Source organism: Pleurodeles waltl, chromosome 9 (assembly GCF_031143425.1).
Source record: "Pleurodeles waltl isolate 20211129_DDA chromosome 9, aPleWal1.hap1.20221129, whole genome shotgun sequence".
Lineage (NCBI taxonomy): Eukaryota > Metazoa > Chordata > Amphibia > Caudata > Salamandridae > Pleurodeles > Pleurodeles waltl.
Window position 1 is genome coordinate 789,700,498 of NC_090448.1, and position 23,115 is coordinate 789,723,612.

The 23,115-nt window shown below is 46.1% G+C and overlaps 1 protein-coding gene across 1 annotated transcript in view; it reads right to left on the bottom strand.

Moving 5' to 3' along the window:
- PYGM (glycogen phosphorylase, muscle associated) overlaps positions 1-23,115 on the bottom strand; it is a 152,604-nt gene that overhangs the window by 26,577 nt on the left and 102,912 nt on the right. The window contains exons 13-15 of the mRNA XM_069208006.1: positions 9,535-9,636; positions 9,250-9,397; positions 3,833-3,891 (exon numbers count right to left, since the gene is read on the bottom strand). Of these exons, the coding sequence (XP_069064107.1) occupies positions 3,833-3,891; positions 9,250-9,397; positions 9,535-9,636 (309 nt within the window). The remainder of the gene's footprint in view (positions 1-3,832; positions 3,892-9,249; positions 9,398-9,534; positions 9,637-23,115) is intronic.

The following is a 23,115-nucleotide window of genomic DNA, read 5'->3' on the forward strand; positions in this document are numbered from 1 at the left end:
ACTGGGCCCCGCCGTCTCAAGAACCGCTGAACTGGGCCCCGCCGTCTCAAGAACCGCTGAACTGGGCCCCGCCGTCTCAAGAACCGCTGAACTGGGCCCCGCCGTCTCAAGAACCGCTGAACTGGGCCCGCCGTCTCAAGAACCGCTGAACTGGGCCCCGCCGTCTCAAGAACCGCTGAACTGGGCCCCGCCGTCTCAAGCACCGCTCCGCTGGGCCCCGCCGTCTCAAGCACCGCTCCGCTGGGCCCCGCCGTCTCAAGAACCGCTGAACTGGGCCCCGCCGTCTCAAGAACCGCTGAACTGGGCCCCGCCGTCTCAAGCACCGCTCCGCTGGGCCCCGCCGTCTCAAGAACCGCTGAACTGGGCCCCGCCGTCTCAAGAACCGCTGAACTGGGCCCTTCAAGGCAAGACCCGCTGAACTGGGGCCCTTCAAGGCAAGAGGCGCTGAACTGGGCCCTTCAAGGCAAGAAGCGCTGAACTGGGCCCTTCCAGGCAAGAACCGCTGGCCCTTTGGCAGACGTGGCAGGGCAGGATCTATCTCGGGCAGGGCTGCAGGATGTCCTCTGGCCAACATGCCTCCTCCAGTGGCAGTGGGGTCTGTTATGGACTGTTTGGACTGTGGCTTTGCACTCCCCAGGATGGCCCAGTGGGCAGGCCACCCACTGTATGGACTGTGGCTTTGCACTCCCCAGGATGGCCCAGTGGGCAGGCCACCCACTGTATGGACTGTGGCTTTGCACTCCCCAGGATGGCCCAGTGGTCATGGAGTCCCCTCGTGGATCTGGCGTCGTGTACTTAAGTGGCTGAGGTGCCCCCCCCTTCCCTTCCCCCTGAGGTGCCTGTCCTATTTTCTTTCTGATGCCCCTGCAGTGTTCTCTCCGTGGAGTTCTTGTCGTGGGACTGGGCCTTGCCCCTTTGCACAGGACCCCTGTGGTCCACGGACAGTGGTTGGACTACATTTAGTAGCTGTATATATTTTGTACATAGTTTATTTATTTATTGGGATTACTGCTGTCCATATTTCAATATATCTGCCCGTTTATGATCTCTTCTTTTGGTCTTTGCATTATTTCGGGGGGGGGGGGGGGGGGTTTGTGGGTTGTGACAGTGATCTGTGGGAATGCATTGATGTGTGTGTTGTAGTGGGTATGGGTGGGTGGGTGTGTGCCGGTAATCTTTTCCCTCCCCTGTGTCGTAGGTGCAGTACTCACCGATGTCTTCCGCGCCGCCGGGCGTGCTCCTGGTATATGAGCAGGTATAGGAGTGCGGGGATGACCTGCAACTCGGGTTCCATACTGCCGGAATCTCGCGTGGAGTGCGTAGAGGTGAGCGTTTTCCCGTTCGTAGTCTGTTTCCGCCGTGTTTTTATCGGCGGTGCTCCCACCCCGGAAAAGGTGGCGGATTGGTGGGTCGTGATAGGGTGGGCGGTACATTGTCTGCCGCCTGGCTGTTGGCGGGGACCGCCGCGCTGTTTGTTTGTTCCGCCGTGGCGGGCGGAGTGTTAATGCGGCGGGCTGTGTTGGCGGTTCCCGCCAGGGTCAGAATTGCATATTTTGGACCGCCGGCCTGTTGGCGGCTTGGCCGCCGCATTATCACCGACCGCCAGGGTCAGAATGAGGGCCTATGTATTCAAGTAATCTGAAAGCGGACACTTACAAATAATATCGAATACTTTGTAATTTACTCCGGGTACGACACTACAGTAAATGAAAGTGCAAGAAAAAAAAAAAGGTTAAACCTCCGATGAAACAGTGTCAGGAGAATAGGAGATGCCCCTCTCTAGTGAAGTATCCAGGTCACTGGCATTTTGTAAGTGTAAGCAGATGCCAGCAACAATACTGTAAAGAGGCAGGAGTTGGTCTGCCTTTGAGTCATCCTTCCCTATGTGCCCTTAGGCTGTAAACTATGTTTTCAAGCCAAAGCATCTGAATCAAAATTCTCCTACAAGACGCCAAACCTTTGGGCCATCAGCAAGTGCTCCTAATGCTGTTCACCTTTAAAATTAGGGTTGACATCTCCTTTGCCACATAGAGGATACTCTCCCCAATCAACTCCTTCATGGTAACGGAGTTGGTTCTATGGACGTCATCATCACCAACTCTGGTTCTCTTTCCGTACCTATTTCAGAGGGAACGGCAGACAGAAACCAAGCTTTCTTTAACTCTGCCATAGAGGTTAAAAACAAAGCTTGTGGAGAAAGTGCATCCAGATGTGTTTGGTGGTAGTCACCGGAGTTGCCAAGCTTTTAAAAAAATGGACCAACCCCCAATGAGTAGTAGCCCAGAGGGTTACGGAGCTGCCCCTAAAAGTTTCAGCATAACTAGTAGGAAGACCTCGACCTTTAAGAGGGTCGGCTAAAGGGCTGAGAAACTCCGATATTACCTTATTAGTTGCAGGGGAGGGGTCGCCTGACTTTGAGGAAGAATCCGAGATCAGGGAAATTTGAAGAGCATCGAACGATCAGTTTAGGAACAGGATTGCTTCCTCAAGGAAGAAGGCTTCTTCCTACCACACTTTGTGTTTTTTGTGGAAAGATATCTTGTAAGAAAATGCAACATGATTTTCCCATCGGAAAAAGTCCACTTGGGAGTCTGCCAGCAGAATTTAACCAAAAGGAAATTAGCCTACTGTTCCGAGTGGACCTTTAAATGCATGGAGGTGCAACAGTCACCTGCTGGGACATCATGTCCCAACCCCAGACACCACAGAGTAGTAAATGTGATCCAAAAGGGATATTTTCTTGCTTCACCACCTGAAGACAAGAAGGCTCAAGCCATTTGAGGAGACATCTGACTAATCATTGTCGAAAGCTGAAGATTAGCAATCAGGTTAATGAGCCAAGGAAAAATGAGAACGGACGTCAGCATCCTGGTGGCTGGTTAGTGACATCAAGCCCTGAGGTGGAGTCGTAGCTAGAGGTGTGTGGCAGGACCTGGTAGGATTACGGAGTCACAGCTGCTTAAAAAGTTTTTTGGATCAGCCTAATGCCTAGAACGAATTTTAATATTGTGAGGAATATGCAGGAAAATGCATCAATCAGAATTATGTGTTTTTTGAGGAAACAATTAAGACGTTAATTAGCCATCATGAAGAGCCCCCCTCTGAGATTTTTTGATTTGCACTTCTTTTAAAGTTAACACTGAGGGCTAATATAGCTCAGAGGAGACTATATAAATGAAAAAGTGACATAAAGAAAAGAAAACTGGACTTACTTATTAAATTACAACATATCACACGTCTAAATTTTAGTACAAGTAGATTTTCACACATAGCCACCCTGAGTGGTACCTCAAGAGCTATTATTGAATAACATGTGATTTTCTGCTCTGGGAATATATATTTTTCATATCAAGAGTTTCATATATAGTTTTGAAAACAACTTTATGATGTTCATGGAATTTTCAAGTTCAGTAAATCAAAAGCTTCTGTTGGCAGTTGAAACGAGGAAAGCTTGAACCATGCAAGAAGGCATGGCATCCCAAGAATGATTTTTTACACTATTTAACAAACCTTGTGCAATTCTAAAGGATCCTGCTTTTAACAGCCACTTTCACCTCTTACAATATCATGAAATTGGATACATTTTGGAATCTATGTGATTGTAACCAGAGGTCAATATGTAATCACTACAAAACTGGGGTCATGTGATCTTGGGAAATGTGAATTAAGGCAGAAATGCAAAAGGAAAGAATGCGAACAAACACCCTCCCGTTCCCTCAAACGATAACAATTATATTGCAAACATACTCAAATAAACTTTGCCTACTGCATTTGGTCCTAGAATTCGATAGGGTGGATAAAGGACAGACGTTCATCTATCAACTGTGCTCACCTTTCCGCCAATCATAACAGTGCGAGGTACAAATTGTTTGTTGGGCTCCTTCTTGATACCTTGGACGAAAAAAAAATATTTGGAGGTTAAACATTGTATTCCCACTTTACTTCAAAGAAGCCCAAAAACGCTTTCTTCGTCTCACTCTACAAGTAAGGGTCACAAACTCTAAATGTTCCTAAACTAAGAAGTTTGTTTATTAATTATCAGATCAGATCCTACGAAATGAAAATTATACTTACCCCATAAGCACTGGTTCATAGCCTGTAGTGCATTAGATTCACATGCTCTGCATACACCCGTTCGTTCCGCTCAGATGTTTACAAGTTGTTTTTTCATTAAAAAACGTTTTTCGAGTCCCGAGATGCCCTGTGATGCATACTTTAGTTGGCAATGCGCAAGGGCATCAACTCCATGTTAAACTGATTTTCGCACAGGTGTTGCACATAACATTCAGTGCGGAGTCGAGAAAGTATGGTGTGCAATTAAAGAGGAAGTTATTTAGTAAAGAACCAGATCTGTATTCAGCGTCACATGCTTCTGGGGAGGACAATGGCACATGTGAATCTACAGCACTACAAGCTATAAACAAATGCTGAAAGGTGAAGTAACATTTTCAGTTCATAGCATTAGTTGGCGTAGATACACATGCTCTGCAAAGACTATAAAGCATCCCCCCCCTTAAAGGTGGTGGTTAGCGTGTGGCTGATGCAGAGGTCTGAAATAGCGAACTGAGGACTAACAGGCTAACTACTGCCTGTCGTCTGGCTAAAACATCCACACAATGTTTAATGAAGGTGTTTGCAGTTGACCAAGTAGCTGCTTTGCATATATCAGTCAATGGAATACTGCCCAGAAAACCTGTGTTTGCTGCCTTCTTGCATGTGGAGTGTGCTCTGGGTGTAACATTGAGAGCTATTTTAGATTTATGATAGCAAGTTTAGATGCATTTAACTATCAACTTGGTGATGCCTGCTTCAGAAATGGGTTTGCCATGCGAGACCTGGCAAAGGCTATGAACAACTGGCAAACTTTGAAAAGGGGCTTGATCCTGTCAATGAAGTACATCTAGAGTTTGCAGGACTCTTTCTGTTAAAGAGTGTGGCTGAGGGTGAAACTGCAAGCTCTATGTATTTTTTTTTTTTCGGTGAAAGGGGGAAACCACTTTGAGAAGGACCTTTGTGTTAGCTCTGAATACCCCTATATCCTTATGAATCTGAATGAAGGGTTCTTGTAGTGTGAAGGCTTGCAGCTCACTAATCCATATGAGAGATTTTATGGGTACAACAAAAGCTACCTTCCAGAAAAGGTACTGTAGGGGACAAAAGTGCAAAAGCTCAAAAGAGGGTCCCTCGAGTCCAGCGAAAACCATTTCAGGTTCTAGCTGGAGACAGGGTGTAACCCGGGGGTGGAGTTGTGCAGGCGTTCGGAGGCTCTCCATCAAGGCTTTCATTATACGTTTGTGGAAAGGGGAGTAATGTTCTATTTTTTGCATGTATGCGGCTATTGCTGCATACTTACAGAAGTGTAAAAAAGTCCCGACTTCAGCTGGGAAAGCATAATCCCGACCTGAAATTTTCGAAGAATACAGATGTTTAGGGATGCAGTAATGCATACATCTCCACCTTGCTGCAAGGCAGGCTCGTGTGTTAGACATAAGGGACTCCCACAAGATGACCATGTATTCTTGTGGGAGAAGTTAACTCTATAACGTCAGGTGTGAGATGGCTAGATTAAGCTGTTTGGGATATGGATGGTGGATTTCGTCCTGATTCCCAGTGAGACGTTCTGGTAGCGTTGGGGAAGGGGATTATTGTAGGGGTTCAAAAGACATCTCAAGGAGTGCTGAGTACTAGGGCTGTCGTACCCAGTTGGGCGCTATGAGGATGAGGGTTTGTGAGGTTTGTCACATATTCCAGATCACAAATAGAAAACGTGGGAGACGTGAAAAAAATTAGGAAAGGATCCCCAATTAGTTCATCCATAAAGCATTGCCCCTGGACTGTGGACTTGGGTACCAGCATGTCAGGTTTGGGTGCTATGCATTGTCCGGGTGGTGAAAAGGTCTATTTGTGGCATGGACTTGCAGTTGGAGTTCCCACGTGTGGACTAGTTGATTTGTCCTTCTGAGCATGTCAACCAGGTTGTTGTCCACCCCAGGAATGACTTGAGACATGAATTGAATCAGATAGTAGATGGCCCAATGCTACGTGTTATGTGCCAGTAATGACAGGAGAGAAAGTAGGTACCACCCTGTTTCTGTAGGTACTACACAACTGTCATGTCTGTTTTGTACTAACTTACCATGCATTTGAGGAAGCTAGGCCTTGAGTGTGAGATGTACAGCAAGGACCCCTATGTAACTGAGGTTGTGCCCCTGGTAATAAAGGGCCCACTCAGTAAGTATGGTTATTTGGTTGAGATACAGCCTGCATGGGCACTGGCACTTGCTAACAATAGATCTTCCTATTGATGCTCTACTTGTGGCCACTGAGTATCAAGGCGGGGTTGCAGCAGGCGCATGCGGAGCTGGGTGTGGAGTACTATGGCAATACAGGAAGCTATCATGCCCAGGAAGAGCATAAAAGTTCTTATGGCTGCAAAAGAGGTAAATGCTGCTGGAAGGCTAGCACGGCAAGCCTGGGTAACCTTTGCCTATGACCGAGTTTAGAATTGCCCTTGGATTTGAAGGAAGTTGCAGATGAGATTTGGTGGAATTCATTGTGAATTCGAGGCAATGCAGGTGTGAGATGGTAGCCTTGGTGTGTGATAAGCAGTGGTGCATACTTGTGCTTTTGTTCAGCCAATCGTTGAGGTCGGGAAAACTCTGGATACCCAGGCCCGTCATTGGGTGGGGTACTACTGCTAGACACTTTGTGAATACCCCTGGAACAATGGGGACATCAAAGGGGAGTACCCTGAACTGGTAGCAATGACCACTTACCATGAATCATCAGTAGCGCAAGTGGTTGAGGTGGATGCGGATGTGAAAGCTGGCATTCATGAGGTCTACAACCGCCATTAAATCGCATTGTTGCATCAGGGGAATGATGTTTTGGAGCATGACCACACGAAGTGTTCAGAGAGGATGTATAGATTTACAGGGCTGAGGTCTGGGGTCGAATAGGTAAAGACAGTAGATCCCCTTGTAGTGGTTCCATGGGTCACCTGTGGGCACTGGGTTGAATGATGCCACTTAAAAGTCAGTAGGGCTGAAGGGGCTGCCTTCCTCGTAGGATGATGTTGATGATTTTGGCGCCAACAGTGGTTTCAGTGAGGCCCAGGGATGAAGTCTGGCCTCGGTACCCGAGTTGAAGGCTTGTAGATGCAATTATGCCTTGAAGGCTTTACAGGGTCGGTGCCTGAAACAGGGTGTGCTGTCTGACCCAAAGTCTTTGGTTGGTGCGGACCAGAGCTTGAAAGCGACAAAGGCCACTAAGGCTGTGAGGTCATCAAAGGGCTCAATGCCCTACATCCTGGAGGGCGATGAGCTGCCTCATGCAGAGGTCTTTGTTCAAGGCAGGAGGTTGCCGAGGTGAGCAGGATCTCTTGTTCTTCTCCCACCCCCCTGGTGTGAGTCAAAGGAAAAAGAAAAAAGAAAAAAATCACCTCTAGGCTTGGCAACAGTTAATGAAGCAGGATTTCCATAGGGTCGGCGTCAACACCTTCCTCGAAGCTGAGAAAGGCCTGTTGTCCAAAGATGGCTGGGTTGTCATCAGATACTTGCCATCGCATCTTCTGATGGGCCCACCTGCTTTCCTGTCAATACCCAAGGGTGTTCTTCGAGGGGAAGGGGAGGCAGGTTTGGAACATGGGGTTGTTGTGTTCGGGGGGAGGTACAGGTTGCAAACCTAGTTGTGATCAAACCACGGATATTTAGCAGGGCATTGGAGACAGCATTGCAAAGGCATCCATTAAATCACAGCGAGTGCATTCTTTGCAGAGAACATTTTGAAGAAATGGGGCGAACTACGAAGAGGGTCAAAAGGTCCGAACTCCATCTTAAGCACGTCTCTGGACGTAGTCATCAAGGAAAACACGGACGACATGAAATTGAATAAAACTGCATTATCAGGGCCCTAACTGGATCATGGGAAAACATTGAAATTCGGAATCCCAGTGGCACACGCCGGAACCGATGGCAGAAAAGAAAAACCTAATATGCAGTCAGTGCCCATGAGCAATGCCAACTTAAGGGGGAGTAAACATGCATCTTTCTTTGAAGAAAAACAACTTTCAAACATCCAAGACCAACACTGGATGGCAAGAATGTGCAGAGCATATCTACCTACAGCAACACATGCTACAAACTATACATTACTCTGACAAGCTAAAAATAATCACAGACACTTCTTTTAGAAGAGTCTCTGTGCACAGAAGTAGGGAAACAATCCATGAGTAAGAGAGGACTACAATAACAGTGAGACACTTTCACCACGCAAATAAGCCTATTTATCCAGAGCTTCTCTACGAGCTGGCCTACATTGTGAAGAGTAGTGCCCAAAGTCTTTCAAATGTGTCCACGGAGAGTCGAGGAGCAGGCAAGCAGAATTTCACTACAGGTAAGGAAGGAAAAAGGCAATGGAGTTTGAAGTTACTCCTTCATTTTCCTGAGGCCAGAGGTTAAGTAGTTGAAGAGTAGTAATGATGATGCGTACAACCAGAAATAAGATGCAAAGGGGCAGAGACAGAGCAGAATTCAGCAAAATTGGCCATGGTGGAAGAAAGCTGGAAAGCACAACTACAATGCAAGTGGGAAAACTGAAAATCACACAGGAGGAATTCATGGAAAGTGGAAAGAAAGTGTGCTGATGGCGGTAGATATAGAAGACGGAAAGTAAGTCTGTCACCTGCAAGAAGAGAACGGTAATGAAATGTGGTCACATTACCACAACAGCCAAAAAGGCAGGTCAGACAATACTATATTTCTGAGTAGCATATAGTTACCTCCCTTGTTTTCAAGAATAGTAGCACCTCCACACTCTGACTCCTCATCACCTAAGAATTGACAATTTCCACAAACTGGTTCTGCAGTCCGCCACCAGCCTCAGGTGTGTTGGTGCCATGGAGGCCGAAGGTTTGATGTTGCTTAGAACTGTAACTCCATGCCCTTTAGGTAGTGAGACTAGGTCGGTGTTACTGCTTCCATGCCTAACTCTGAAATTACACCATCGCAATTTATTCTACTTTTGGTGCCACAAATCTATATTTCTTTACTCTCCCTATTCTTACTGATCCACTTTCCTCAAATCCACACTTGGGCTGATGATCCCTTCCTTCTCATACCACTCTCCCCTCATCTGTCTAGTGTCACCTTTCGACAGTCCTCCACCTCCCTCCAATGTCATCATCCCACAGTCCCCTTCTTCATTATGTGCCACTGTTCCCATTCCCATCTTTTGTCTGGTGAAACTCACGGTTGTACATGGTAATGACATGAAGACAGTTCAGCAGCTGCCTCTTGTACTCATGGATTCTCTTCACGTGGACATCAAACATGGAGTTTGGATTGATCTTCACCTTGTATTCCTTTTCCAAGTAGACTGAGAACTTCAGCTTGTTCTCCTGCAGGAGACAAACTAATAATCACTTGGTGTCCAATATTTGCTTAATCTATTCTCCCACAACCTTGTTTATCTTTCATACTGTACTTAGATCACCCGGCTTCAAACTTTTGGTTCCAATTTCTGCCCCCATCTCACCTGCTTCACTTTGGCGACATCCCGGATGAAGGCTTCATCGTTCACAAAATCCCGTAGTCGCTTCAGCTGTTCAAGATCAGAGATGTACTCCTCACCGATTCGCTGGATGTGCAATGATACAGAAAAACAGAGTTATAAGAGAAAGGCTAAGCAGACGTTGTGCCCACCCTCACCACATCCTCCAAATGCTCCTCCACGGATTAGCACATTACTATTTAGACCTCAGTGAGCAAAACCCTTCCTTCTTGCCACTATCCCCTTTTCCAACCTATAAGATCCAATAATGAGACAGGACCCTTCTCAATGCACTCCTTTGCATGGAAGGGTCACCATCTGCCACATTTTGTGTTACTCTAGCTTCTCTTCACAAGCCTACAACCAGCTATGTAGGAAACTGGGTTTTTGTTGCAGAAGTCCCCCCACGTTTTGCCTGGTATTTGAGGCAACTTAAACTGAAGTGCACCAAGTACCTGCTATCCAGGTCCCATGAGCCAGTGTTCTTTCTCCAAAAATGCACAATTGTTCCCCCAATTGGCAATACCTTTGGCACCCCTGTAAGTCCCTAGTAAATGGGACCTGGGTCATAAGTAGCAAAAAAGTGTCCCCCAAGGGCCGCAGCATGTATTATGCCATCCTCTGGGACTCCTCACCTAACACATGCAGACTGCCATTGCAGGCTGCGTGTCTTGGTGCAGCTAAAAGTGAAAACATGACATGGCACACAGCCTGTGTGCCGTGTCCCTTAACATGTGTGCAATATATGTAAGTCACCCTTACAACAGACCGTACAGACCTAAGGCAGGGTGGCTTACATTATATATGTGGATATATCTGCAACAGCAGATGTGCCCCGATACGTCTTTGTCGATTCTTAGACAAAGTAAGTGATCACAGGAGCCGTTTTAAGTGCGTGTGCGGGACTCTGGTCCAAAAGAGTTCACCAGCTACATGATCGCTTCACTAAAAATAGAGATGTTTAGTATCAAACGTTCGTATTAATAAACCCTCACTGACTGCAGTGATGGATTTATTAATACATGCACTCAGAGGGCACCTTCGACTAGCTTTAACCAGCCTGCCAGCAACAGCCACGTTTCTGACCCCCAAGGGGTGAAAACCTATGCTCTTGAAGGTCAGGAACAAAGCTTGCTCTCCCACACCCCACCGAACAGAATAATCTGCATTCCAAGGCATTCAAAGAGGGCTTCAAAGAGGCCCACCACCCATGGTATGCAGATCTGGCTTCCCTGAGAAGAGAGATGTTCCATTTGGCACTTGGACAGGGAGGAAAAATTAGTAGCCAGGAAGGCGTGCCCACTCTAAGATCAGTTCCACCCCTAAGGTGAGCTGTCTGATGTGGACACTAAATTTAAAAGTCTGCCATCTTGGTGATGGCAGAACTATAAAACTCTGGGACAGGGTTATGCCCACCTCCCATGGGAAGTGGTCATATAGGGGGCGTAGTGACCCCAGGGGTAAGTAGCCCATTGGCTACTATCCTACACTCCCCTAATGCCCCTAAATTCAGTATTTAGAGGATCCCCTGGCACCAGGAAATCAGATTGCTGCTGAACCCACGAAGGACACTCAAGAGCCACAAAAACCAAAGACTGAGAAAGAAGCAACTGACGAAACCAGCTACCCGGCCTGTCTGCTGTTCCCAAATATCTGCGCAAAAGTAATCTTATCCAGCAAGCGGTTGTGCCTCCAAAAGCCTGGGAGTACTGTCAGCCTTCAACAAATACCCAGGGACTACCTTTGAGCAGCGGAGCTGCTTCCCTGCATCCTGCAGGCACCCTGAGAGGACTTGAGGACACCAAACCAGACACCAGAAAGCACCACTGCACCTTGCCACCTAGCCCAAGCTGAACTGGGCCAACGGTGCCATCGTGGTCCGCTGTCCCTCCAGAGAAAAAGCCCACCTTTGACTTGCCCACTGTGGACTCAGACACTGCCTGCAGCCAGTGTTTGCAAGCTCCTTCGACTGTGAGTGCTCCTGGTGATGAAAATCCAACACCTCAAGACACCTCTGCACCAGTCGCCCTTAGCCCGTGGCTAAGAGAACCTAGGGTGTCCCCACATCCTGAGCATCGTGAGAACTGAGCCCACTTGCTGCTTCATCCCAACTGGCCTAGCCCAAACCTGCAGCCTCTTTTTAACCCGACCAATCTCCATTGACTAACATTGAGCACCCAGAGGTGCACTGCACCTCTGCACTCAGCTGCACGAGTGCCGCCTGGTGTGACCTTGGACCTTGCCCCATAATTACCCTAAGTACAGGAGATGGTCTTGTAAATCCCCGTTTAGTGCCCTAGTGCAGTACATGTTCTTCCTCCATAGGATAACATTGGGCACCCAACGTTAAAAAGCACCTCTGCACCTGGCCGCCCCAGTGCCACTTGAGGTGCAGTATTAAACCTCACTTTATACCTACCTTATGTTCAGGAGATTGGTCTCGCAAGTCACTATACTATACCTGTCTGTATGCAGTATTTTTTTTCCTATAGATTAACATTGCCACCTCTGAAAAATGTTCTGTCGACTTTTAAAAGCTGAAAGTATTTCTCTTGCAAAATGTACTTACCTGATCATATTGATTCTGGTGCCTAAGTATATATAAAAAGATATGTGTTATTTTTTTAAATTGGTCTGGATCTCCTTATTGATTTGTGTGCATAATTAATTGACTGTGTGTATTTGCAGATGTCCAACACTCCTCTCTGCAAAGCCTAAGGCTGCTCGACCACACTACCCGCTAAAAGAGCACCTTGGGATTGTTAGAACAAGGCTATTTCCACTAGTAAAGGAACCCCTGGACTCTTTACACAGTATATCAAAACTAGATATACACTGTAAAGAGCCAGCTTCCGGCAGCTTCTTTCTTGCTAAACACTGGAGTCAATGGCAAAGAATGTTTAATTTCACTTTAAACAGGAGGAGGAAGTAGTAAACACCATGTTAACATACCCTATCCGTTCAGAGCGGAATGTCCTCATTCACGATTGAGGGGCAAGTGGAAACAAATGCTTAAACCGTTGCCCTTTCAATTGAGACTACACACCACAAATGAAAGGCTAGGCTCGAAGGAATCGCTAACATACCTACTCAAACAGAATAATCTCTAAAATGTAAAGCCCTCGCCAACAGAAAATGTGATGAGCTTGATCACTGAGCTCCCCACATCTTGGTCCCAACTAAGTACTAGGTGAGATCTACCACTATGTGTGGGAGTGAGGATTTTTTTTGTAAAATTGTTCCTCCAAATAATTGTCAAGCGCCAGGGTAAAAGAACCATTAAATCTAGCTAGGGTTATCCAAAAAATATTTTATTAGCAGATGTTCTGATAGGGTTAAAAACAGAAAAATGTACAACTACAAACAGTTACCTACCACCCAGTCATCCACCATAAAAGTCAACATGTTTTGGCTGTCCCTCCCAGTGCACACCAGAGCAGCGCCCTTCGTCAGGGCAGAAATTACCCCCGAATGGTAAATGGGCATGTACCGCTGCCCAGAGCTCCCGACTGCATGTTAAGCTGGAAGCCTGACTTTTTATTTTGCGATGGCGTCATGCCAATCTAACTTGTTGAAAGGCCCATTCTGTTATGTGACCTGAAGGGCAGCGCCATGTCCTCATAGTTACCACTGAACTACTGTCCTTGGCCTGAGAGCATCATATAAAGCGGTGATGGCAGCAGACAGTGTGTTGGGACTCTTATGTGTGACCAAACCTTTTTCTCTGTGTCAGAGTGCAGCCTACAGACCCCTCTTTTTCAAAATGCGGCTTTATGTGATCCGGTAGAACCTTGTGACAACCTCCAAATGCATGTCAAGTGCGAGTGTGTGATTTGAATACGTAGCATATAATAGTATGACTGGTATGCATGTGAGTACTGGGGACGTCAGGATCCATTTCGGAAGGCCCTGACTTAGCCTGGCACAAGACTGTACTTGGCACAAGGTGTAGAGCCTACATTCTTGTAGCAGAGGGGTGGAAACCCAGATAGTGACCTAAGGGAGGCTGGAGATAGGGATTCCCTTAGAAATGTAATGGGGAACCTGTTAGCAAAGGGCTGTTTATTTCTACCTGAGCATTGCCATTTTGTAGATGGCATAAGTAAGCGGTGAAACTGAAGATTCTGCTGTTAGGGGTGAGTAAGTTTCAAGGCAACGCCTACGCTGGCTTTTGCTTCAGGAAGGCTGATGACATTTATCCCCAATGCTACAAGCTCTTAGAGATATTGCCCTGCACAAAAAAATAAGGTTTGAAAGATAAAAAAAAAAAAAGAAAAAACGGTTCTGAAAGCGGATCCACATTCCCTGTCTAGAAATGTGTATAAAAGTGTGACCAAATCACCTACTTTATTCCAGTGCTAAGTGATTATTGACCAATGGTGTGTTCCACAAAGTACTCTGAGAGCTGCTGTGTGGCCAGGGCAGGTGTCTGCCAGCCTCCTAAGGTGAGGAGAAAAAGCACATGAAATCTGTTCCTTGTGCTGGAGGAGCTGAGGGATTGCCTACTACATAATAGCATGCCTGTCTGCTGAGAGTGGGAGGGAAAGTGCCTGCCCCTTAAAAGGAGAATCCCAGGAGTGACCTGTGCTGTGGTCCGGATACCAATAGAGCTTGTCTGCCATGTGGCTCCACGACTAGGGTCGGGAATGAAAATGTCACTTACCCAGTGTACATCTGTTCGTGGCATCAGTCGCTGAAGATTCACATGTTGTGCATAGCCCGCCATCTGGTGTTGGGTTGGAGTGTTACAAGTTGTTTTTCTTCGAAGAAGTCTTTCGAGTCACGGGACCGAGGGACTCCTCCTCTTTGTCTCCATTGCGCATGGGCGTCGACTCCATCTTCGATTGTTTTCCCCGCAGAGGGTGAGGTAGGAGTTGTTTGTTAGTAATAGTGCCCATGCAATGGAGTGAATAAGTATGTACCTATTTAAGATTTAATATATTTACAAATGTACAAAGTTGAAGCTAACTTCCAAACGGCTACAGGCTCCCGGGGAGGTGGGTGGGCACATGTGAATCTTCAGCGACTGATGCCACGAACAGATGTACACTGGGTAAGTGACATTTTCAGTTCGATGGCATCTGTCGCTGTAGATACACATGTTGTGCATAGACTAGTAAGCAGTTATCTCCCCAAAAGCGGTGGCTCAGCCTGTAGGAGTGGAAGTAGTCTGAAATAAGGTTCTTAGTACGGCTTGACCTACTGTGGCTTGTTGTACGGATAGCACGTCTACACAGTAGTGCTTGGTAAATGTGTGAGGTGTAGACCATGTGGCTGCCTTACATATTTCGTGCATTGGAATATTCCCTAGGAAGGCCATGGTAGCGCCTTTCTTTCTGGTTGAGTGTGCCCTTGGTGTAATGGGCAGCTGTCTTTTTGCTTTAAGGTAGCAGATTTGGATGCACTTAACTATCCATCTGGCTATACCCTGTTTTGATATTGGGTTTCCTGCGTGAGGTTTTTGAAATGCTTTTTCTGATGTTTTTAGTTCTGTCGATGTAGTACATTAGTGCTCTTTTGACGTCTAATGTATGTAGTGCCCTTTCAGCTATGGAATCTGGCTGTGGGAAGAACACTGGTAGCTCTACCGTTTGATTTAGGTGGAACGGTGAAATAACCTTTGGCAAAAATTTAGGATTGGTCCTTAGGACTACTTTATTTTTGTGTAGTTGGATAAAAGGTTCTTGAATTGTAAACGCCTGAATTTCACTTACTCTTCTTAGAGATGTGATGGCGATGAGAAATGCAACTTTCCAGGTTAGGAATTGTATTTCGCAAGAATGCATAGGTTCAAAGGGTGGACCCATGAGTCTTGTTAAGATGATGTTGAGGTTCCATGAAGGAACGGGTGGTGTCCTTGGTGGTATAATTCTTTTGAGGCCTTCCATAAACGCTTTAATGACAGGTATCCTAAATAGTGAAGTTGAATGGGTAATCTGCAGGTATGCAGATATTGCTGCGAGGTGTATTTTAATGGAAGAGAAGGCCAGGTTCTATTTTTGTAAGTGTAGTAAGTAACCCACTACATCCTTTGGAGATGCGTGTAATGGTTGAATTTGATTATGATGGCAGTAGCAAACAAAACTTTTCCATTTGCTTGCATAGCAGTGTCTAGTGGATGGTCTTCTAGCTTGCTTTATGACTTCCATACATTCTTGTGTGAGGTTTAAGTGTCCGAATTCTAGGATTTCAGGAGCCAGATTGCTAGATTCAGCGATGCTGGGTTTGGATGCCTGATCTGTTGTTTGTGTTGTGTTAACAGATCTGGCCTGTTGGGCAACTTGACGTGGGGTACTACTGATAGGTCTAGCAGTGTTGTGTACCAAGGTTGCCTTGCCCATGTTGGTGCTATCAGTATGAGTTTGAGTTTGTTTTGACTCAATTTGTTTACTAGATATGGAAGGAGAGGGAGAGGGGGAAAAGCGTACGCAAATATCCCTGACCAGTTCATCCATAGGGCATGGCCTTGAGACTGCCTGTGTGGGTATCTGGATGCGAAGTTTTGGCATTTTGCGTTCTCCTTTGTTGCAAATAAGTCTATTTGAGGTGTTCCCCAAAGTTTGAAGTGTTTAGAATTTGGGGGTGAATTTCCCATTCGTGGACCTGTTGGTGATCTCGAGAGAGATTGTCTGCAAGTTGATTCTGGATCCCTGGAATAAACTGTGCTATTAGGCGAATGTGGTTGTGAATTGCCCATTGCCATATTTTTTGTGGCAGAAGGCACAGCTGTGTCGAGTGTGTCCCCCCCTGTTTGTTTAGATAATACATTGTTGTCATGTTGTCCGTTTTGACAAGAATGTATTTGTGAGTTATGATTGGTTGAAATGCTTTTAATGCTTGGAAAACTGCTAGTAGTTCGAGGGGATTTATATGCAGCTTTTTATTATGTACATCCCATTGTCCTTGTATGCTGTGTTGATTGAGGTGTGCTCCCCACCCTGTCATGGAAGCATCTGTTATCACGTATTGTGGCACTGGGTCTTGGAAAGGCCGCCCTTTGTTTAAATTTATATTGTTCCACCATAGAAGCAAGAGGTATGTTAGGCGGTCTATTAACACCAGATCTAGAAGGCGACCCTGTGCTTGTGACCATTGTGATGCTAGGCACTGTTGTAAGGACCTCATGTGTAGTCTTGCGTTCGGCACAATGGCTATGCATGAGGACATCATGCCTAGGAGTTGTAATATCATCTTCGCCTGTATTTTTTGTGTTGGATACATGCGTTGTATAATCTTTTGGAAATTTTGAACCCTTTGTGGACTTGGAGTGGCTATTCCCCTCGTTGTGTCTATTGTCGCTCCTAGGTATTGTTGTACTTTGCACGGCAGAATGTGTGATTTTTGCATAGTTGATGGTGAAACCGAGTTTGTAGAGGGTTCGTATGACCTGATCTGTGTGGTGTGAGCACCTTGTCAGTGAGTTATGGGAATACGTGTATTTGCTGCCTTCTGATGTGTGCAGCCACTACTGCTAGGCATTTTGTGAAGACTCTTGGTGCGGTTGTTAAACCGAACGGCAATACTTTGAATTGGTAATGTATTCCTTTGAATACGAACCTTAGGTATTTTCTGTGCGACGGATGTATTGGTATGTGGAAATACGCGTCTTTGAGATCTAAGGTTGTCATGTAATCTTGTTGCTTTAGCAATGGTAACACTTCCTGTAGCGTGACCATGTGAAAGTGTTCTGATTTGATGTATGTGTTTAGTGTTCTGAGGTCTAGGATTGGTCTCAGTGTTTTGTCCTTCTTTGGTATTAGAAAGTACAGTGAGTAAACCCCTGTATTTGTTTGTGTATCTGGTACCAGTTCTATTGCGTTCTTTTGCAGTAATGCTTGAACTTCTATTTCTAGGAGGTCCGAATGTTGTTTTGATATATTCTGTGATTTTGGTGGTATGTTTGGAGGGATTTGTAGAAATTCTATGCAATAACCATGTTGGATAATTGCCAAGACCCAAGTGTCTGTTGTTATTTTCTCCCACGCTTGGTAATACTGACTTATTCTTCCCCCCACTGGTGTTGTGTGGAGGGGATGAGTGACGTGTGAGTCACTGTTTGGTTGTAGGTGTTTTGGGGCTTTGAAATTTTCCCCTGCTTCTAGGGAATTGTCCTCCTCTGTATTGGCCCCGAAAGCCTCCCCTTTGGTACTGTCCCTGGTAGGTGGACGGTGTTGAATGTGAGGTACTGGCTTGTGTGGCTTGACCCCGAAACCCCCCTCTAAAGGTTGTCTTGCGGAAGGTGTTGAAAGTGCCTCTGCTCTGCGGGGAGTAGAGCGCGCCCATGGCTTTTGCAGTGTCAGTGTCCTTTTTTAGCTTCTCAATTGCCGTGTCCACTTCAGGTCCGAACAATTGTTGCTCATTGAATGGCATATTGAGCACCGCCTGCTGTATCTCCGGTTTAAAACCAGATGTTCGTAGCCACGCGTGCCTTCGTATGGTTACTGCCGTGTTAATTGTTCTTGCTGCTGTGTCCACTGCGTCCATAGAGGAGCGTATCTGGTTATTGGAGATGTTTTGTCCCTCCTCAACCACTTGTTTCGCCCTCTTTTGTAGATCTGTGGGTAGATGCTCAATGAGGTGTTGCATCTCGTCCCAGTGGGCTCTGTCATATTGCGCTAGGAGTGCTTGAGAGTTAGCGATGCGCCACTGGTTTGCAGCCTGTACTGCGACCCTTTTACCGGCTGCATCGAACTTGCGGCTCTCCTTATCCGGGGGTGGTGCATCGCCCGATGTGTGAGAGTTTGCTCTCTTGCGAGCTGCCCCTACCACAACCGAATCTGGTGGCAGTTGTGAGGTGATGAAAGCTGGGTCTGTGGGAGGTGCTTTATATTTCTTTTCCACCCTCGGTGTTATTGCCCTACTCTTGACAGGCTCTTTGAATATGTCCTTTGCGTGCCTTAGCATTCCTGGGAGCATAGGCAGGCTTTGGTAGGTGCTATGTGTGGAAGAGAGGGTGTTGAAGAGGAAGTCATCCTCGACAGGCTCCGAGTGTAGAGACACGTTATGGAACTCTGCTGCTCTAGCCACCACTTGTGAATATGCTGTGCTGTCTTCTGGTGGTGAGGGCTTTGTAGGATACGCCTCTGGACTGTTGTCTGACACTGGGGCGTCGTATAAGTCCCAAGCATCTTGGTCCTGGTCACCTTGGCTTAAGGTGGTGTGAGCCGGTGAATGTGACGGAGTCTGTGCCTGTGAAATGTGAGCTACAGGTGGAGGAGAGGGTGGCGGAGTTACCTTCTTCACCAGTTTTGTTTGTAGTGCTTGTTCTTGTTGGAATTCAAGTCTCCTCTTCCTCCTAATAGGGGGAAGGGTGCTTATTTTCCCTGTTCCACTCTGTATAAAAATCAGTTTTTGAGTGTGGTCCACCTCGGTGGATTGTAATTCCTCCTCGAATCTATGCTTTCGCATTTGAGAGGACAGTGATTGTTCCTCTGAATAGGAACCGGTAGTTGGCTCGGTTGCGGGTCGTTTTGGCACCGAAACTATGTCCACGCTCTTTTTCGGCTCCGAGGCGACTTTTCTCTTTTTCGGAGTCGAACCCTCTCGGCGTTGATCCTCCTCGGTGCCGCTGTCTCTGCGTCGAGCAGCTTCGGCTCCGCTATCTCGGCGTCGATCTTTGTCGGCAGCACTATCTCGGTCCCGAGATGGCTGGGTGCCTGTGTCTCGACCCGAGTCGGACGATCTCGGCACTATTTCGGCCTTCTTCGGTGCCGATGGTCGGTCACCGATTTTATGGGTTGAGCCATGGCCTGATGGCAGTGGCGTCCCCTGGGCCTTGTCAGTTTTCTTGTGTGCTATCTTCGACGTCTTACTCACTGTTTCATAGTCGTCGAATTCGTCCGAGTCCGATTCATGGATCGAGAAGGCTTCTACTTCTTCTTGTTCCTCGAATTCTCGGTGTCCTGTCGGCGTGGACGCCATTTGCAGTCTTCTGGCTCGTCGGTCACGGAGCGTTTTTCGGGACCGGAACGCACGACAGGCCTCACAAGTTTCTTCCCTGTGCTCGGGCGACAGGCACAGGTTACAGACCGAATGTTGGTCTGGATATGGGTATTTGTTGTGGCATTTAGGACAGAATCGGAACGGGGTCCGTTCCATCAGCGTCGATGTCACACGCGGTCGGGCCGACCAGGCCCCAACGGGGGATCGAAAACTACCCCGAAGGGCAACGGAGATCTTAACGATTCGATTCGATGTCGATGCTATCTAACCCGATCCCGAACGCAACAATACCGACGTCATTTTCCGATTTTGAGCTAACTTTCCGTTCCGAAACCCGGAGCGAAAGGAACACGTCCGAACCCGATGGCGGAAAGAAAACAATCGAAGATGGAGTCGACACCCATGCGCAATGGAGACAAAGAGGAGGAGTCCCTCGGTCCCGTGACTCGAAAGACTTCTTCGAAGAAAAACAACTTGTAACACTCCGACCCAACACCAGATGGCGGGCTATGCACAACATGTGTATCTACAGCGACAGATGCCATCAAACCTATTATTATCCTTTTCAGTAATCCAGATCAGAGTCTAAACTCTGAAATATGGCCTCCAGTAGCAAACTGTTCACATGAAAATCCGAAAGGTGTTCAAGTGAACCAACACATGCACTTCAAATAACCTTGGAAAACAGAATGATTTTATAGCGACACCGAAACTGAGATATGCTCTCCCAAGTTTTGTATGTGGGCTTGTATACTGCACTTCTGCTAAATTCTCCCTATTAAGAGACCACCTAGAAGGGTGAAGTAGCTCAAAGGTGTTCTTTCTAAACAGCCACGTTTAAGATGCTTCCTGAACGAGATTTTACTCCAGTAGTGCAAATAAGATGTGACCATGTATTCTGGAGTTCTGGCGGGAATGGCGTGGATATACATTAAACAGACCTGCTCAACTTGTACTAATTTAGAAAATATCAGCCACATATGCTGGCCACAAACCTGAGAAATCTCTTTCTGAGGGCCAAAGATTGTGGTGTAATTAATCATTTGATTACTTGTGTCTCACTCTGTATGAAACACTGTAGCAGAAATGTTTAGTAAGGTTAAATAAAAAAAAATAGGCAGGAACCTTTAAGATTGGGTCTCGGTCATGTATATATGGAAAATGTCACTTACCCAGTGTACATCTGTTCGTGGCATGAGACGCTGCAGATTCACATGCTGTGCATTATCCTGCCATCTAGTGTTGGGCTCGGAGTGTTCCAAGTTGTTTTTCTTCGAGTCACGAGACCGAGGGACTCCTCCCTTTCGGCTCCATTGCGCATGGACGTCAACTCCATCTTAGATTGTTTTCCCCGCAGAGCGTAAGAATATACTAGATGTGCCCATGCAATGGAGTAGGTATGTATGTACGTAATGTGTATTAAAATAATATTTATTTACACATTTTCAATTTTCATTCAACTAATAACGGCTACAGGTTCCCATGGAGGTGGGAGGGCGCATGTGATTCTGCAGCGTCTTATGCCACGAACAGATGTACACTGGGTAAGTCACATTTTCCTTTCGGTGGCATGTGTGGCTACAAATGCTGTGCACAGACTAATAAGAAGTGATCTCCCCAAAATGCGGTGGCTTAGCCTGTAGGAGTTGAAGATGTCTGAAATAATGTTCTTAGTACAACCTGTCCTACTGTGGCTAGTTGTGTTGCTAACACATCTACACAGTAATGCTTAGTGAATATATGAGGCGTAGACCAGGTGGCTGCCTTACAAATGTCTGTCATAGGTATATTTCCTAGAAAAGCCATTGTGGCGCCTTTTTCGTAGTGGAATGTGCTCTTGGTGTAATAGGTAGATCTCTTTTTGCTTTAATATAGCAAGTTTGAATACATTTAACTATCCATCTGGCAATGCCTTGTTTGGATATAGGATTTCCTGCATGAGGTTTTTGGAAGGCTACAAAACAATTGTTTTGTTTTGCGAAACTGTTTTGTTCTGTCAATGTAATACATTAGTGCTCTCTTTATGTCTAATGTATGTAAGGCTCTTTCAGCTACTGAGTCTGGTTATGGAAAGAAGACTGGGAGTTCCACTGTTTGATTTAGGTGGAATGGCGATATAACCTTTGGTAGGAATTTGGGATTTGTACAGAGAACTACTTTATGTTTATGTATTTGCTTAAAGGGTTACTGTATAGTAAATGCTTGTATCTCACTTACTCTTCTAAGTGATGTGATAACTTGGAAAGTAGCCTTTCTAATAGCTAAGTACTGCATCTCACAAGAGTGCATGGGTTCGAATGGTGGTCCCATGAGTCGTGTTAATACAGTATTAAGGTTCCACGAAGGTACTGGTGGTGTCCTTGGGGGTATGATTCTTTTTAGTCCCTCCATAAATGCTTTTATGACTGGGATTCTAAAAAGCGATGTTGTATGTGTAATCTGCAGATAGGCAGATATTGCAGTGAGATGTATTTTAATGGAAGAGAATGCTAGCCTAGACTTTTGTAAGTGTAATAAGTAGCTTACAATGTCCTTTGTGGAAGCATGCAGTGGTTTAATCTTATTATTGTGGCAGTAGTAAACAAATCTTTTCCATTTGTTTGCATAACAATGTCTTGTAGTAGGTTTTCTAGCTTGTCTAAGGACTTCCATACATTCTTGTGTAAGGTCTAAATGTCCAAATTCTAAGACTTCAGGAGCCAGATTGCTAGATCGAGCGATGCTGGATTCGGGTGTCTGATCTATTGTTTGTGTTGTGTTAACAGATCTGGTCTGTTTGGTAATTTGATGTGAGATACTACTGATAAGTCCACCAGTGTTGTGTCCCAAGATTGGCGAGCCCAGGTCGGTGCTACGAGTATTAGTTTGAGTCTGTTTTGACTTAGTTTGTTGACCAGATAAGGAATGAGTGGGAGAGGGGGGAAAAGCGTAAGCAAATATCCCTGACCAACTGATCCATAACGCATTGCCCTTGGATTGAGGGTGTGGGTACCTGGACGCAAAGTTTTGGCATTTTGCGTTTTCTTTTGTTGCGAATAGGTCTATTTTTGGTGTTCCCCAGCGAAGGAAGTGATAATGTAGGATCTGGGGATGAATATCCCATTCGTGTGTTTGCTGGTGATCTCGACTGAGATTGTCTGCTACCTGGTTCTGAATGCCTGGGATGTATTGTGCTATTTGGCCAATGTGATTGTGAATTACCCACTGCCAAATTTTTTGTGCTAAGAGACACAGTTATGACGAGTGTGTCCCTCCTTGTTTGTTGAGATAATACATTGTTGTCATGTTGTTGGTTTTGACAAGAATGTGTTTGTGGGCTATTAATGGTTGAAATGCTTTTAATGCTAGAAACAGTGCCAACAGTTCCAAATGATTTATGTGAAGTAGTTTTTGTTGATTGTCCCATTGACCCTGTATGCTGTGCTTGTTGAAGTGTGCTCCCCACCCCATCATGGAAGCATCTGTTGTGATCACATCTTGAGGCACTGGGTCTTGGAATGGCCGTCCTTGGGTTAAATTTATAGGATTCCACCATTGAAGCGAGGAGTGTTTGGCGGTCTATCAACACTAGATCTTGAAGTTGACCCTGTGCTTGTGTCCATTGTTTTGCTAGGCACTGTTGTA